Consider the following 15,174-nt stretch of genomic DNA (forward strand, 5'->3'; position numbering starts at 1 on the left):
GGTCCACCCTTCCAACTCCTACCATTGCACGTGTCTGCCTTCCTCTCATTTGTGCTTCGATTGCCAACCCTGCTTCTTCCCAGCCATTATCCCAATCCATGGCTCCCAGAAAGAAGTCCTTTTCTCCACTTCCAAAACTGACCTGACATGCAGTGAAACCGTCAATCCACTTCTCAACTAACCACCATCAAGAGCTTCATGAAATCCCTAGTGTATTCCAAGAAAAGTTCACTTCAACCTCTGTGTCTACTCTTCCTGTAATTTAACTTCCATATCTAAACCAAAACTGTCTATTTCCTGAATATACTGTATCCTGAGTTTCCCCTTTTCCCCACTTCCTTTGTATGAGAGGAGGAGGCAACAGGGTCAGCTAGCTCCTGGTCCCCCAGCTTATGGCTGCAGCTAGCCATGGGTTGAGATAATGAGGATAATGGCTGGGAGGGAGCAGGGTTGGCAACTGAAGGACAAATGAGAGGAAGGCAGACACTTGCAATGGTAGGAGTTGGAAGGGTGGACCTGTTCTCCAGTCCCCTGGTGGGTTTTTGATGTAGTGATGGCTATGCAGATCTGCACTGCTGAGGTACAACCAAGGGTTTTGTAAGTTACAAGGGGCTTCTGGGCTTCAGATTCACTCGATGGAGGTTGGAGATCTGGTGTCACAATACAAACTGGTAGGCCAGTTTCACCCCATGTTTCTTTTTCCTTTTATTTCCTCCGTGACTTATTCTATCACCTGCCACCTTCTGTGACTTACTTCTGGATTGTTGAATGACTCTAGGATCTGACTGAAGTTTTCATTTTCCATCTTACCTCATTTTCACCCTAGAAGCTATCATCCGTCTCTGTGACTCACTTTATGCAAGGGCTTCACAATTCTTTATCTTCTGTTCTTTTTTTCTGATCTGAATTCATCCTGCCCACATCCCTGCCACTTGTGCATTTCAAGAATATGTGTCCATATTCTTCAGGAGATGCAAATATATATATATATATTTATATATATATAAAATGGTAAATATATACAAAGCACTATAAAAGGATAAATAATCATTTATAGGATGCTCTGGGAACACAAATAGAAGGTGTCAAAGCCCTAAAGGAAATGGAAAGGTGGATATAAAAATTCTAGTAATGGAGATGAGGTTTGATTTCAGTTGTAAAGGATACAGAGGAGTTGGTCAACAGGGAAGCAGCAGTTGCAGAATCTTCCAAACCTAAATGATTAATTGGAGTATTTTTCCCTCCCTTGCCAATGACCAGCTCAACAATCTATTCTTAGACAGTTTTCAGGATTCAAGACAAATTTCAAAAAAATATTTTTATAAAATTTAGATCTGGTCCTCTTAACATTTCCCAGCATATCCAAATTGCTCATGGGAGAATTTCCATGTTTTTCCTATAGTCCTCTTCATGATGTAGCCAGCAATTACAGGTGTAGCCTCTTCCCTCATCCGTGTCCACATAACTGTACCTTCAGATGGTTTATCTTCTGGTTCTTGCCCTTCACATGCTAGTTTCTCTGTCTCACACCCACCATCTCAAGATGCCCTGGGAAATTCCTGCTTATCCCTCAAGACAAAATGGCTTAGAAAACATGCTTCTCACTGAACCCTGCCTGATCACACCTTGATCACTCTCTTTTCTTGAAAGCTGTTTCTTGGACATAACTCTCTGTCCTGAGCATGGACAATTGCCACAATCTGCTCACTGCTGACCTTCCCCAGTACACTATGAGCTCCACGAGGATGGAGGCCTCCTTTGTATCCCCAAATCTAGCACAATGCTCAAGATAAACCTCCTTTGGGTTTTGGAATGGCTGTTAGAAATGCCACTGTAAGAGGACATACTCATTTTTTCTACCTCCCCTCCTGCTCAGGGTCTCCACTGAATTAAGAGAGGGGAACTAGAATCCTGTTCTCCTGTTTCCATTCCACAGGTCTTTTAGGCATGTTGCTCTCCTTCCATATGTTAATTCCCCTAATGATCATTATTGATCCCATCCATTGTGGAGTATCACCAGCCATCATTCCTTTGGAGTTCTGTTTTGGAACCCAGGTTTGGATGAAGTTTGTCTTTGGGAGTTATTCTCCCACAATGAGTTACATCCCACAATCAATGATGAACAGAGAGGTGACATGCTCCCTCCTTTCCAATGCCTGTCTCACAGATTTGTTCTGCAGAGCTCACAGACAGGACCAACTGTTCTTCCTGTCGACTGCCAAAATAAGTCAGCAGTTGGGAAGGAGAAAAAAAAAAAAGACTATGAATTATGGAAAATAACTGGGAAGATAAAATGGCAATACAATGAAAAAAAAAAAAAGTAACAATCTCAGTAGCCACCCACTCATGTTACTGTCTCAAATTTCAACCAACTAAAAGAAACTAAACTAAATGAAGAAGAACATCTAGTCAGCCAGAAGGCTCTGAAGTAGACCAGTAGTTAAGAGTTTTTCCCGTTGATCTAACTAATTAGCCTGACTCTCATAATGCAGAATTCAGCCAAAATCTTCGGCAAAACTGTTTTATTAAGACAGCAGATCATGTAAGGGAAGAGTTAGGTGGAAAGGGGTGAAGTGACAAGGCGTGTTTGGAATAAGCTCCATTTTCATATGAAATAGCTCATAAAACATCTCTGGCCAACCATTCTGAAGACAAGGCTGACCTACAAACCTTTCCCATACCTCATGGTGTGTACGCACATGCCAGCTTCTGGTGACACTGTGATGTATGGCATAGGCTAGGGGGGTGTTATCATTTTAATGTCCCCAGTTCATGCTTGGGAGCACACATGTTAGACTTCTCACTTTAATGGTGTTTGTCTCAAGTGCTAAGAATATGATTATAAACTTATTGCAAGTAATACTTTCCCTTTATCTAGCCGAATACCATCTCAGAGCTTCCTTGGCACACCACATTCGGATTCACCAGGCTCTCCTGCAATTACTTGTGTCTGCTTCTCCTAAGAGACTATGAGTGCCTTCTATGTGAGGGGTATTCCTCACACCTACCTCAGTTCTGTGAATTCTTCAAATAAGCACAACACACAAGAGAATTACTTTAAAAGTGTATGAATGTGGCTTACAGTTTTGTGTTAAGAATTTTCTTTGGCAGCTGTCTTCATCGATATCAGTACGTTTGGATAAGTTCTCATGCCACTAGAGCTTGTCATAGAAACTGATTTCATGTCATGCTAAAATTTCTTTTTAAAAATTCTGGAAAAGTATGTTCATCCCATAACTACTGTTTGTGCAAACATCCAGAAGATTGTTGCTCAAAGATGACTTTCTCATCTTTCTTGAGACTTTTAAACTTTAGTTCTGAAGTTCTATAATTGCAATTGTACAAACATTTGATTTATAATCATATGTGGCATAGTGGGAAAAATTATAGAAGTAAAACAATTTTATGCGTCGGCTTTATGTTTCATTTTGGTCTTTTGAGTGTTCGTTTTTCTTTTTGTAAACTCAAAACTCAAACTCCCTGCTATGAAAAGAGGAAGGAAAGATGAGGGTCTAGCTCTAGAATGGGAGAATCCATTCATGGGGATGGTCTTCTCTTCTGACTGATAGTCAAGGCCAGTGTTTCTCTTTTGCACCACATGGTACAACCCACATCAGTAGTGTGTAACCATTTGCAAACAATGCGGCACATGCAGAAAACATACTTATGACAACAAAGCCTTTGGGATTTTGATTAAATGTAATAGTGTTTGAGCATCAGAGACATGTACTCTAATTTTCTTAGTTTGTTTCTTCTAATCCTCTGCTGGAAAAATCTTTTGTCTGATTATTTTTCCATCATCATTTTGGTATCTTCATGCTATTAAATGTTTCCCCGCTGTTTGCGTTTTAGATGGGAGTCCGAAAAGTGTTTCTAAAATACTGGCATGCTGACCAACTCAATGACTTGTGCCTACAGTTGCAGAGAAAAATTATAACCTGCCAAAAAGGTAACATTTATATGCCAACATTTCCGAACTTCTTTGAGTTGTGAAATGCAAACTCTTTTAGTGCATCCCTAGGTTTAAATGTCAATGGGGTCTGCACCCTAATGGCCACTGTATTCCATTCCTGGATGCTATCTTCAGGCAAATAGTTTTTGGGTGTTTAGGAAGCATCGAGGTTTAGTGTGCTATGCAACTGTCTCAAAATCAACATTTGCAGACATTGGTCATGTTTTAATTAGACATCCTTTTGTACAAAATTTTATATTGAATTTCCCTAAAGTACAGTTTGGAAGAGGGAATATACATCTCTTACTATTTATGCATCCATTACCCTGCAAATACTCAGGCTTTTAAATTCTTTCCAAAAGCACAGGACAGTGAGAATGTAACATTGACTGTGCAGCAGGGAAAACGTCTCCCCTGGCATGTGGGTGCAGCTATGGCACCAAATTCCTGTGTCATTTCAGTAGCGCCACAGGGACACCAGAGTTTGGAGAACCGGAACAAGCCGATGAACCAAACATTTTCTGTAATTCTACATGTGCCTTGGAAAAAGTATTGACTTTTTTTTCCCTTTATGAAGTGACAGTAATATTTGGAGTGCTATCTTTGAAAGCAGATAGTATCTATTCATTTTAACTTTAGAAGAGATTCCATTTGGAATTGTTTTTTCTATCAAAATCCAAGTGACTATTGAAAATGGGTACATTTTTAAAAACATAACTATGCTTCACATAAGATGTACATGTGCAATAGATTTTTAATTTGCTTAATAGCTTATATATATATTTATATATATTATATATAATTTTATATATATATATATATTCCTGAAAGAATAATAAAAGAGGGAGAAATGATCTATATGCTAGCTTTTAGTAAGATATAGTGAACTCAATTCTAATATATTTGAAACTGTTACTCTAACAAGGAAACCTAATAGGATCCCCAGATCACTTTTATTCTTCTCAAGCCTCTGTCCACTTTTTCTGTGGGATTCATTCAGGTATGCCCCTGTGTGAATCTCCAATGGGTCTTTTCATTTTCTGATAATAAAAAGTCACCTGTAATCCCAGTTACTCAGGAGGCTGAGGCAGGAGGATCCCTTGAGTCCAGGAGTTCAAGACCAGCCTGGGCAACATAGTGAGACCCCCATCTCTCAAAAAATTTCCCAAGCATGGTGGGACGCAACAATAATCCCAGTTACTCAGAAGACTGAAGTGAAGAATTCCTTGAGGTCAGGAGTTCCAGGCTGCAGTGAGCTTTTTCTACCACTGCACACCAACCTGGGTGCCAGAGTGTGATCCCACCTCTAAAAGAAAAAAAAAATCAAAATTAGAAAAAAATAAATAAGAAGCCCTGTTACATGCTAGTCTCTGTTCAGATTTTAACACATCCAGCTCAAATAATGATCAAAATTCAGAACTTCATTCTAAGTTAAAACATCCTTCTTGGCTGTTGCAGGCCTGTCCCATCCTTACTGGACATGGGACTGATCCCTACCTACTCAGGTTGCCTCGGGGTCTCCCAGGGTTAATGAGGAGGGGAAGAAGTAAGGAGGTGTCTTCTGAGGAAGATAAAAAGTCTTCTAAAGATAAAAAGACCTGCTTCTGGCAAGTCTTCTGATGACACAGGTGTACTCTGGCACTGGTCTCCTCCAGCTGGGGCAGACTTCAACAGCTTTCCACATATTCCGGAGCACTTCAGGGACTTCCTTCTCTAACTGGCAACATCCTCCTTTGGCCGGTCATTTGCAAGTCACCCCGCAACCCCTGGGCACCTTGCAGACCCTCTGTTGGAGTCTCATTGTTCTCTCTGTACACGTTCTTTGTGAAAACCACATCCTTGTGAAAACTGCAGCCGTGGCCTCTGAGATATCACAGTGCACAGTGGCTCCCAACCCCAAGGAGCCACATGCCAAGATCTCTGGGTGGCCTCCTGAAGCCACTTTCACCAGGCTGAGGCAAGGGGGAGTCTTGGACAAGAGAGGGCCAACTGCCACCTCTTGGTAAAGGAGGCATCTTCTTTCTAGTGTGTGATGACCTGGCCTTCTTAACATCAACCTTCATCAGCGCAGGGGAGAGGGCAGGCCACAGGTCTGTTTTGGATCTCCCCCTTGCAAGTCCTATTTGCACGTTTGGCCCTGCCCCAACCCACGTTTCCCTGGAACACCAGTGGCACCAACTTCACCAGGGATCTGGCTAGCAAAGCAATGCCTCAGGCCCCACCCAGGACCTATGGCATCCAGAGCTTTATCTGCAGCCTCAGCTGAAACTGGGACAGGGAGAGTCTCATTTAATATAATGCTAAAGACAGAACAGGGTATCACAAATTCTCCTGAAAACTTCCCTTAAATATAATAAGAAGAAGTTTTGCACCATTAGAAATTTCTGTTCTATTTAACAAAGATTAAATTGCTGTACCCTATTGACCTGGAACAGAAAAGATGAACAGAACTGTAATTACTTGTTCACTTTTTGAAAGATAAAAATTAAGAATGGTCTTAAAAGGTCGGGTGCAGTGGCTCACGCCTGTAATCTCAGCACTTTGGGAGGCCAAGGCAGGCGAATCACCTGAAGTTAGGAGTTCAAGACCAGCCTGGCCAACAGGGTGAAACCCCGTCTCTACTAAAAATACAAAATGAGCCCGGTATGGTAGTGCATGCCTGTAATCCCAGCTACTCAGGAGACTGAGGCAGGAGAATAGCTTGAACCCAGGAGGCAGAGGTTGTGGTGAGCCGAGATCATGCCATTGCACCACTCCAGCCTGAGCAACAAGAGTGAAACTCCATCTCAAAAAAAAAAAAAAAGTCTTAAAAAATGACATCAAGATAGAAACCATAATCTCATATTGCATAAGTGAAATAATGAATATGAGTATTTTTTAATTACAGGGTTTTAAATGCAAAGCATTAATTATTGATTTTTATTTTCATAGCTCTTAAAACAGTTCCCTCAATGCTTTTTGCTAATATTAAATTTACTAAAAATTTATATGATCTGGAAGCATTTCCAGTTTTTTTTTTTTTTAAGAATTCTATAGTTTTCTTTAAAAATGTCCAGGGGAAAGAAAGCTGTAACTTTTAGTTTTAAATTTAATCATTTTAATTTGAAATTATTCCTGCCAGAAGTTTTTTCTCTGACTGTATATGCTCATTTCATTCAGATGAAATTAAGACCTTACATGGCAGGTGTCTTAGCAGCAGTCTTCTGAATTTGTCTGAAAGACAATAAACATCAGCATCCATGAGTGGCAATTTTATTTTTACCAGTTGCCCCTTATTGAAGATATCAATAGTGAGCAACTGGTGTAACATTTTTAAAGAATTTTAAAAGGCTAGTGGGATGAGGTGTGAGAAAATGAGGTCTTCTGGAGGCGGGACAATAGACTCCGGGTGAATGCGAATCCAGTGAATAGCTGTGCTGTAGTGGGAGGTCAGGAGAAGTCTGGCACATCCACATTAATCTTCTCTTTATTCCAAGAGATTAAACATCTTGAATATACTCACTTTCCCTCTTCCGAAAGCCAATGTCTCCCTTGTTTTTTTGTTTGTTTGTTTGTTTGTTTTGTTTTGTTTTGTTTTGTTTTAGTGTAACCAGAAAGAACAAGTGAACGGGCCAATTTCAAGCGTTCTGCCTTCTTCTCGCTCGAGGTGCCCATTGGTTCCTACTGCTCCACTTTATTCCACATTTTATCTTCCTGGAAATCTGATCGTACCGCTCTGCTTAACATTTTTCCTTTAGGTTACTTCAGAATGACTGTTTTACGGTTAACTTAATGCAACTGCATTCCAACATAACTAAACCTTCAGTAGTGCCATCGGAAAAAAACGCTTTCAGCATTTCAGATATCCACATATTATTTTCCTCTTCAGCCATCATAGTAGAATGTTCTGTTCAACTTTCCACCAGCTACTCAAGTAAAGACATCAAAGTCAATATCATAGGTACCCCTCATATTTGTTATTTTATAACCATGGACTATTTTAAAGCACTTAATAATTTATAGGCTTCTTCCTTTCCCAAGGGCAAGAATAAAGTGGCTTTGCCGCAGACATTGGCTTTCCTGAAATTATCCATCTTCTGTCATCTTAACCAACTCCTTATAATCCCAGAAACTTTTAAAATTGGGAGAGACAGAATCATAAAGTTTGAAAAGACTCTAATCAGAATTCCTCTACCTGCACTTGTCCACTTCACCCATGAGAAGGGGTCACTGTGCTGGCCTTGTACACACTCAGGGCCTGGGAAGCAACTCTTTCATAAGCCAGCCTGATCCACTTCCACCCTGTGCTGACGGTTAGGAAGTTCTTTCTAACACTGATTGCAAATAGGCTTCCCTGTGACTTTCTTGGTTGGTGATCTGCCCCCTGAAGAGTTAGAGATTAGGTCTGTGCAACTGCAGGCTAAGGAAATGTAATTTCACCTCCTAAGCTTGGGGATATATGAACCCTGGCTCTACTATTCTTTGGTTGTGTTGACCTGGAGGAACTTTCTTAGTTTCACTAAGAGAAGTGCCATTGTGTCTGAAATTGAGGTAGTGGTATGTTTTGTCATTGAGTTTCAGAATTGAATGAGGTAATAGAGTGTCTTACACACAGAGGTCCCTTTAAATGGTGGTCTTTTGTTTTTAATTCTTGTATTTGTTACTGACATATTGATTTCAAAGCATTTTCACTCATTTCCCCCAATTTTTACACATTTTTCTAGCCGTCCTCTCCCAGAGAGCAGGATAGATTCCTGTATTTATATAGTCTTTTTCCAGAGTCTTAAATATAGTGTTAATTTCTCTTAAGAATTAAATCATAATCTTAGAAACAATATATGCATGATATTTCCAAAGACAAACCCCATAAGCCTTAGGTGTTTATGTAATAATGTGATGTAATGAAAGATGATTCGTGCATCCCAAAATGCTGCAGTTGGAGGCATACCCCAAAATTCTGTGTCATTTGGACCTAGTTCTTTCCCATCGATTTAACTCCAGTCCATCAGTGTCCAGCTTGTGTCACCAAAAACAGTGTGGAGGCCTTTATCATCAGTATTGCCTGCAAGATCTCATTCAGGTCAAAGTGCTTTGCCTTTAGTGTTATCACTGCTGATTTAGGTAAATTCTTATTCTGGGTTACATGTATCTTATTTTATAACTGCTCAGAGATAAGTATATTGTGATTTTTGTTTGTGCATGTCTGAGTTTTTCACTTTTCCTCCGTTTACTGACCCATGATTCTTCTATAAAAGTTATCAGAGGATTTTTAGCACGCCAGCACCTGCTTCAGAAAATGAGCATCAGACAACAAGAGGTGACTTCTATCAATAGCTTTCTGCAGAACACAGAGGACATGGGGCTGAAAACCTATGATGCCCTAGTAATTCAGAATGCTTCAGACATTGCCCGGGAAAATGACCGGCTCCGTAGTGAAATGAACGCTCCCTACCATAAAGAGAAGTTAGAGGTCAGGAACACGCAAGAGGAAGGAATCAAAAGGTAAAGGCAGAGAGCATGCAACTTTAATTACCTTTGTGATTGATTCAATGGAGTCATGAAAATTCATATAGCCCTTAATGAAGAGTTCGATCAAATAATATGACAGGAGTTACAGGAACAGGTGTGCGTGGTTTGTTATTTGAAACAGCAGCAGTCTAAAAAGATGCTTTCCTGTGCTGTCTTCTCATGAGTTCGAGGCTGCTGCGTTCCTTCATTCGTATGTGATGACGACTGCCTCACTTGCCATGCTTGTGTCACTTAACTACCTCAAGCACATTCTAGTTCTAAAGCATTTACTGTTTCTGTATTGGCAAAACTATATAGCTTGGGGGTTGACATTTTTACACAAGTGTTACGGACATAAGGCTGGCTTATAGAAACTTGTGGAAATCTGACCCAAAAAATGGAGATACCACTCTGAAAACACGAAAGAAAGTGAACTCGATAGATTGTAAGTGTATTATATATCCCTGTGTAAACTGTCACATCTCTCTTTTCCAATAAAGCAAGCTTTGGGGAAAGCTTTTTATTTAAAAGTTCACTTTAGATGCTTAGCTTAAAACAGAAACATGAAGACCAGCTGGTCCTTCTCCATTTGATCATTTTCCTCTCTCTGAGAACGATGAAGACGCTCGTGAACCACCACACACCTACGAGGGAGAGCAAGGAGTTCCTTCCTTTGGACCTTAATTTATCGTCAGGGAGATGTTTATTTTGCTATAGAAACTTGGTAATATCTTGTAGTTTCTCACTGAAAATGACTCTCCTTTCCCATTTCTGCTGATGTCAATTTTTTTTATTAAAGTGGAAATGGCAATGTGTATCTTGTTAATTAGCTTCAAATATCTCAGTGATTAAATACTGAAAAAAATCCCTTTTGTACAAAAAAAAAAAAAAAAAAGACTGTAATTAAACATTACAGGAAAAACAAATTATCCACTGAGTGCCACGCTTTCATCTTCAGCTATTTCATTTTCTACATGGGCGGCTGGCTCTGCCTTGTGGTAGATTCTAGCCCTGTTGGTGTTCTGCCACAGAAAGATATAATTATAAAAACAAATGCTTGGAAACTCCTTGTAGAGTGAATGCATTGGCATCTTGCTAGCACATGATTACGTTGACATGTGAAGCCAGAAGAAATTTTTTTTAAACAAGATAACTATTAATTTTATATGACTTCCAAAATAATATTTATTATTTTCTCTGCTGGAACTAAACGGCCACCCCAATTTCTCAATTTGATTATGTATGTATTTTCCTGATACAAAATTAAGTGAAGAAGTATTTCTCTGTTTATTTACTGGATACCAGCAGTTTCCTTGGCACTGGCCAACCATACAGAGTCAAGAAGGAGAAATAACAGCTCTGCACATAATTAAATAATTTCTGGTGGAATTTAAATGGCAGGAAAGAGAGTGACGGGGAGAAAGAGAACACTGAAATGTAAATTTCTGCGAGTTTTAAGTAGAGTCTCTCCTCCTCTTGCGAGGGGAAATGGTGATGAACTCCCAGTATTTGATGCATCAGTAACTCTCTATTAAGATGGATTTGCCAGAAATTATCATTCAGATTGAAATTCTGGTTTTTTGATTTGCTTAATAATCAGAGTGTGAAGAACTCATTCAGCGAGTGCCTGATGGAAAATGCGAAGCCCCTTAAGTAGTGTTGCGTTTGTGTGAGAATGTTTAAAAAGTAATCATGATGGATATCCCGCGGGCTCATGTGCTTTTCATCACAAAGCCCGAGCCAGAGGACGGGTGGCCTTCTCTGGACCAACTGGTCACCAGAGGGCTGCACACGTCCTCCAGCCACAGCAGGAAGGGCTGCTTGCCAAAAAGCCGTCATTATGTCTGCTTGAGCAGGTTCCTTGTTACCGGAATAATGCATCTGGGCCTCTCTGGCGTGGTGCTGTTTGTGTTTTGTTTCCCCCTAAGAACCGAAGACAAGAGTGGACCCAGGCATTTCCACCCCAGCTCCATGTCAGTCTGCATGGCCGTGGATGGCCTGGGCCAGTGCCTCGCTGGCCCGTCCATCTGGTCTCCTTCGCTGCACTCGGTGTTCAGCATGGATGACAACAGCAGCCTCCCATCTCCACGGAAACAGCCTCCGCCCAAGCCAAAGAGGGACCCCAACACCCGACTGAGTGCTTCCTATGAGGCTGTGAGCGCCTGTCTCTCTGCGGCCAGGGAAGCAGCCAACGAAGGTCAGCCCTGGGGAGGGAGCCAGCCTCGTGTTCCAGGCTCGTGAATGCTCTGACTTCGCCTTGGGGCACCCATGGCAGTATGTGGCCCTAATGTATTCTTAATAGAAATAAATCCAATTGTTGGCTTGCCAGCAGCTCTTAATCATTAAATATAAATAATATTTATTCAAATCTCTAAGCCTCTTAGGGAAAAGCTACTTACATGGCATTTCCTTAACTCCCATCCCCACCCCTGCCTCCAAAGAGCAGCATCAAATCAATTCAGAAAGTCAGCAGCTATTCCATGTAAAGGTTCACCAGTTAGAAAGTCAAGAAAATGCATCAGGCAGTCCAGTTATCACAATCTAATAAAAAATTAAGACTGCTTCATCACACGATAAGTGAAATTATTTACCCAGAGGAGAGTCATCGTGCAGGAGAATACTGTTAGGAAAACTTTTGAGACTAGATTATAAAAGTTTCTGCATCCATTGTCTAGAAACAGGGATGCTCAAAAGGGAACATTGCAGTTTTTCTCAGCCAGATCTCATAGATCAGTAATGAGACAATTACTGTTTAATTATTAATTTTAAGAATTGCGAAAAATAAAGGAAGTGCTTCTTAGCGGAACACTTAGAATTTAACAGATTTTATTGATCACCCGCTATGCATCAGGCTCTATTCTAGGCATGTCTATATCTTTCTTCATGGAGTTTACATTCTAGTGTGGCAAAACAGATGGTAAACATAGTGAAAGAGTAAATACTTTAGAAGTGGATTGTTGCTGCTGAGAGAAATAAATAGACCCAGGATAGTAGTATAGGGTGGAACAGGGGTTGAGATTCTAAATGAAACGGCTGGGTAGAACTCACTAGAAAATAATATCTGAACACAGGATGAAACACAGTTCCTTCAGTAAATAAATAACCCCAAATACAAAAACACAGCAAATCCGTAAGCTCAGTGTTGGGATGACTGACAAGAAGGTGATAGGAAGACATGGAGCAGAGGCCTGAAGCAGTAAGTCCATCCTAGCCAACTTCTTTTTTTTTTTTTTCAAATTTATTTTTAATTGACATAAAATTGTATGTTTTTGTCATGAACAACATGTTGTTTTGAAGTATATGTACATTGTGGAATGGTTAAATCTAGTGAATTAAGAAATCCATGCCTCACACAGCCATCATTTCTGTGTTAAGAGCACTTAGTGTCCACTTTTTTAGTTTTTTTTTGTTTTTTGTTTTGTTTTTTTTGGAGACGGAGTTTTGCTCTTGTTGCTCAGGCTGGAGTGCAGTGGTGCAATCTTAGCTCACTGCAACCTCCACCTCCGAGGTTCAAGTGATTCTCCTGCCTCAGCCTCCCTCAGTAGCTGGGACTACAGGTGCCTGCCACCACACCTGGCTAATTTTTGTATTTTTAGTAGAGACTGGGTCTCACCATGTTGACCGGGCTGGTCTCAAACTCCTGACCTCTAGTGATCTGCCTGCCTTGGCCTCCCAAAGTGCTGAGATTACAGACATGAGCCACTGTGCCAGGCCTTTTCCTTTCTTTTTTTTTTTTTTAAGCATTTTTTAAGAATACAATGTATTGTCATTAACTATTGTCACCATGCTGTACACTCTTCAAAGTGCTTTTTATTAGTGGCATTAAAGAAGAATAGATCTTTAGGATATTTTTTACTTACAAAATGTTACTGTCTTAGTGTATGAGCCATGTATCAACAATACTTAGATCAAAGTAGAGGAGAAATTCCTAAAGACTTTGGGGAGGAGAGTCCAAATTTGTGTCTTTAGAGTCCTGGTTTGATAAGCACAATAAGAAAAGCTGTAAAATGACATTAGATGAGATCATCCCAAGGAAAGTCTTCAAAGTGGACATCGATGTGGGCTTAGATGTAAATTAGAACAGGACCTCCAAAGATATGAGACATTCTCCCCCGGTGCCACATACACCAGGAGAAGCCCACGATCTGAGGGAGCCACCAGCACCCTCCCTGAGAAAGTGGGGAGCATCTCATCGCCACTGTTCCAACTTCAGGCCTCCATTTTAGATTTGCAGCCCGTATCTCAAAAAGATGTAAATTAGAGTAACAAGAAAGATTTTTGGCAGCTTGTGTGAGGAAGATGGTATCTAAGATGCTAAGACCTGTGAGATGGAGAGGGTGGGAAATTAAGACTCCAGATAGTATCAGACATTGAAAAAACAGTCATGAAATGTGATGGAAAATTGCAGCAAATGCAGAATGGAGCCCCATCCAAGCTTGAACCCTGCAAACAGGCTCTAGAAATTTGCATAAAGAGGCCTCAGAATACCTTGTAACATCTAGGAAAAGCTAAAGGTTTGTGTGCACCTTAAAAGACCACTGCCCTGGAGTAATGGGGGGGGCCACTTTGTCACATGTTATGAAAGGAGATCAAATAGTGAGGAAGAAGCTGAGCTCCGAGAGCACTCTCATATGGGCAGCAAAAACAGAGTCAATTAAAATAAAGGTTACTCAGGAACGACAGGAGATACACACACAAGCACACACGCACGCACGCGCACACACATGTGCACACGCACGCACACGCACACATGCATGCACACGCACGCTCACACGCATGCACGCACGCACACACACGCACACACATGCACACACACACATGCACAAAAGCAAAGTGACCCCGAAAAAGATTAATAAAGAGGACAGCATAATAACTCTTAAATTCCTTATTACATGCTATCAAAATACATCATGTGATAGCATTAGGCATGTGAGATATTTATGTAAAATTTAGTTTCTTGGATCCTAATTTTGTCAGATATGTGATTATAAGGTACTTAGAGATGCGTTTTGTCCACTATGTCCCACCCTGGTGAGCAGACCTTTCAGAAGCTTGTCAAAGGGCAAGTGTATACATGGTTTCCTTTTTACCATCTACATTATCTGTTCTTTCTTACAATACATTAATTCTTCATGCTGGTTACTTTACAACCACCACCACAAAAAGAAAGTCTTTGATCTCCTGCAACTAGAGATGTATTTCTGCATTCTGGCATGCGCTCTCAATACCGTATATTTTTAAGAATAAGACAATTAAACAGCTTAATCTGCTCAAGCATGCTTGCTGATTAGTTTTTACAGCATTAGGGAGTCAGAGAAGGCCAGCACAGGAGCTTAGCCACCCAGTCTGTCAGTGGTCTGGGTTTCTAATCCATGATTGCAAAGGTAGCTCCACCCACATGTGATAAGCCAGCTGTCAGACGGGGTTCTGGTCCCTTCTGTGCCCTTATGTCAGGAGCTGAAGGTGGTTGAGTTAAGACAGTGATGAAATTGATCCTAGCATCTTAGACATCTCCCTCAATCCAACACAATCCGAGTATCATCTAAGTCTTTGTTGTTCAATGCAGTGGCCACTAGGCACATGTGGCCAATTAAGTTTAAAGTAAATAAAATTAAATACAATTTTAAATGTCATTCCTCCATCATCAGTCACTTCCCAGGTACTCAGTAGCCACAGGTGTAGAACTTTTCCATCATCACAGAAGCTTCTGTTAGACAACCCTGATTCTAAATGCT

At 40.6% G+C, this 15,174-nt stretch overlaps 1 protein-coding gene across 4 annotated transcripts in view; it reads left to right on the top strand.

Moving 5' to 3' along the window:
- The window catches only part of MYO16 (myosin XVI), a 574,351-nt gene that overhangs the window by 480,313 nt on the left and 78,864 nt on the right, over positions 1–15,174 (top strand). For 3 of the 4 annotated variants that reach the window (XM_021929768.2, XM_021929769.2, XM_003914068.5), the window contains exons 29-31: positions 3,853–3,949; positions 9,187–9,433; positions 11,368–11,636. In XM_021929768.2, the coding sequence (XP_021785460.2) occupies positions 3,853–3,949; positions 9,187–9,433; positions 11,368–11,636 (613 nt within the window). The remainder of the gene's footprint in view (positions 1–3,852; positions 3,950–9,186; positions 9,434–11,367; positions 11,637–15,174) is intronic. The other variant, XM_009192226.4, reaches the window with a different exon arrangement.

This window comes from Papio anubis, chromosome 15, assembly GCF_008728515.1.
Source record: "Papio anubis isolate 15944 chromosome 15, Panubis1.0, whole genome shotgun sequence".
Lineage (NCBI taxonomy): Eukaryota > Metazoa > Chordata > Mammalia > Primates > Cercopithecidae > Papio > Papio anubis.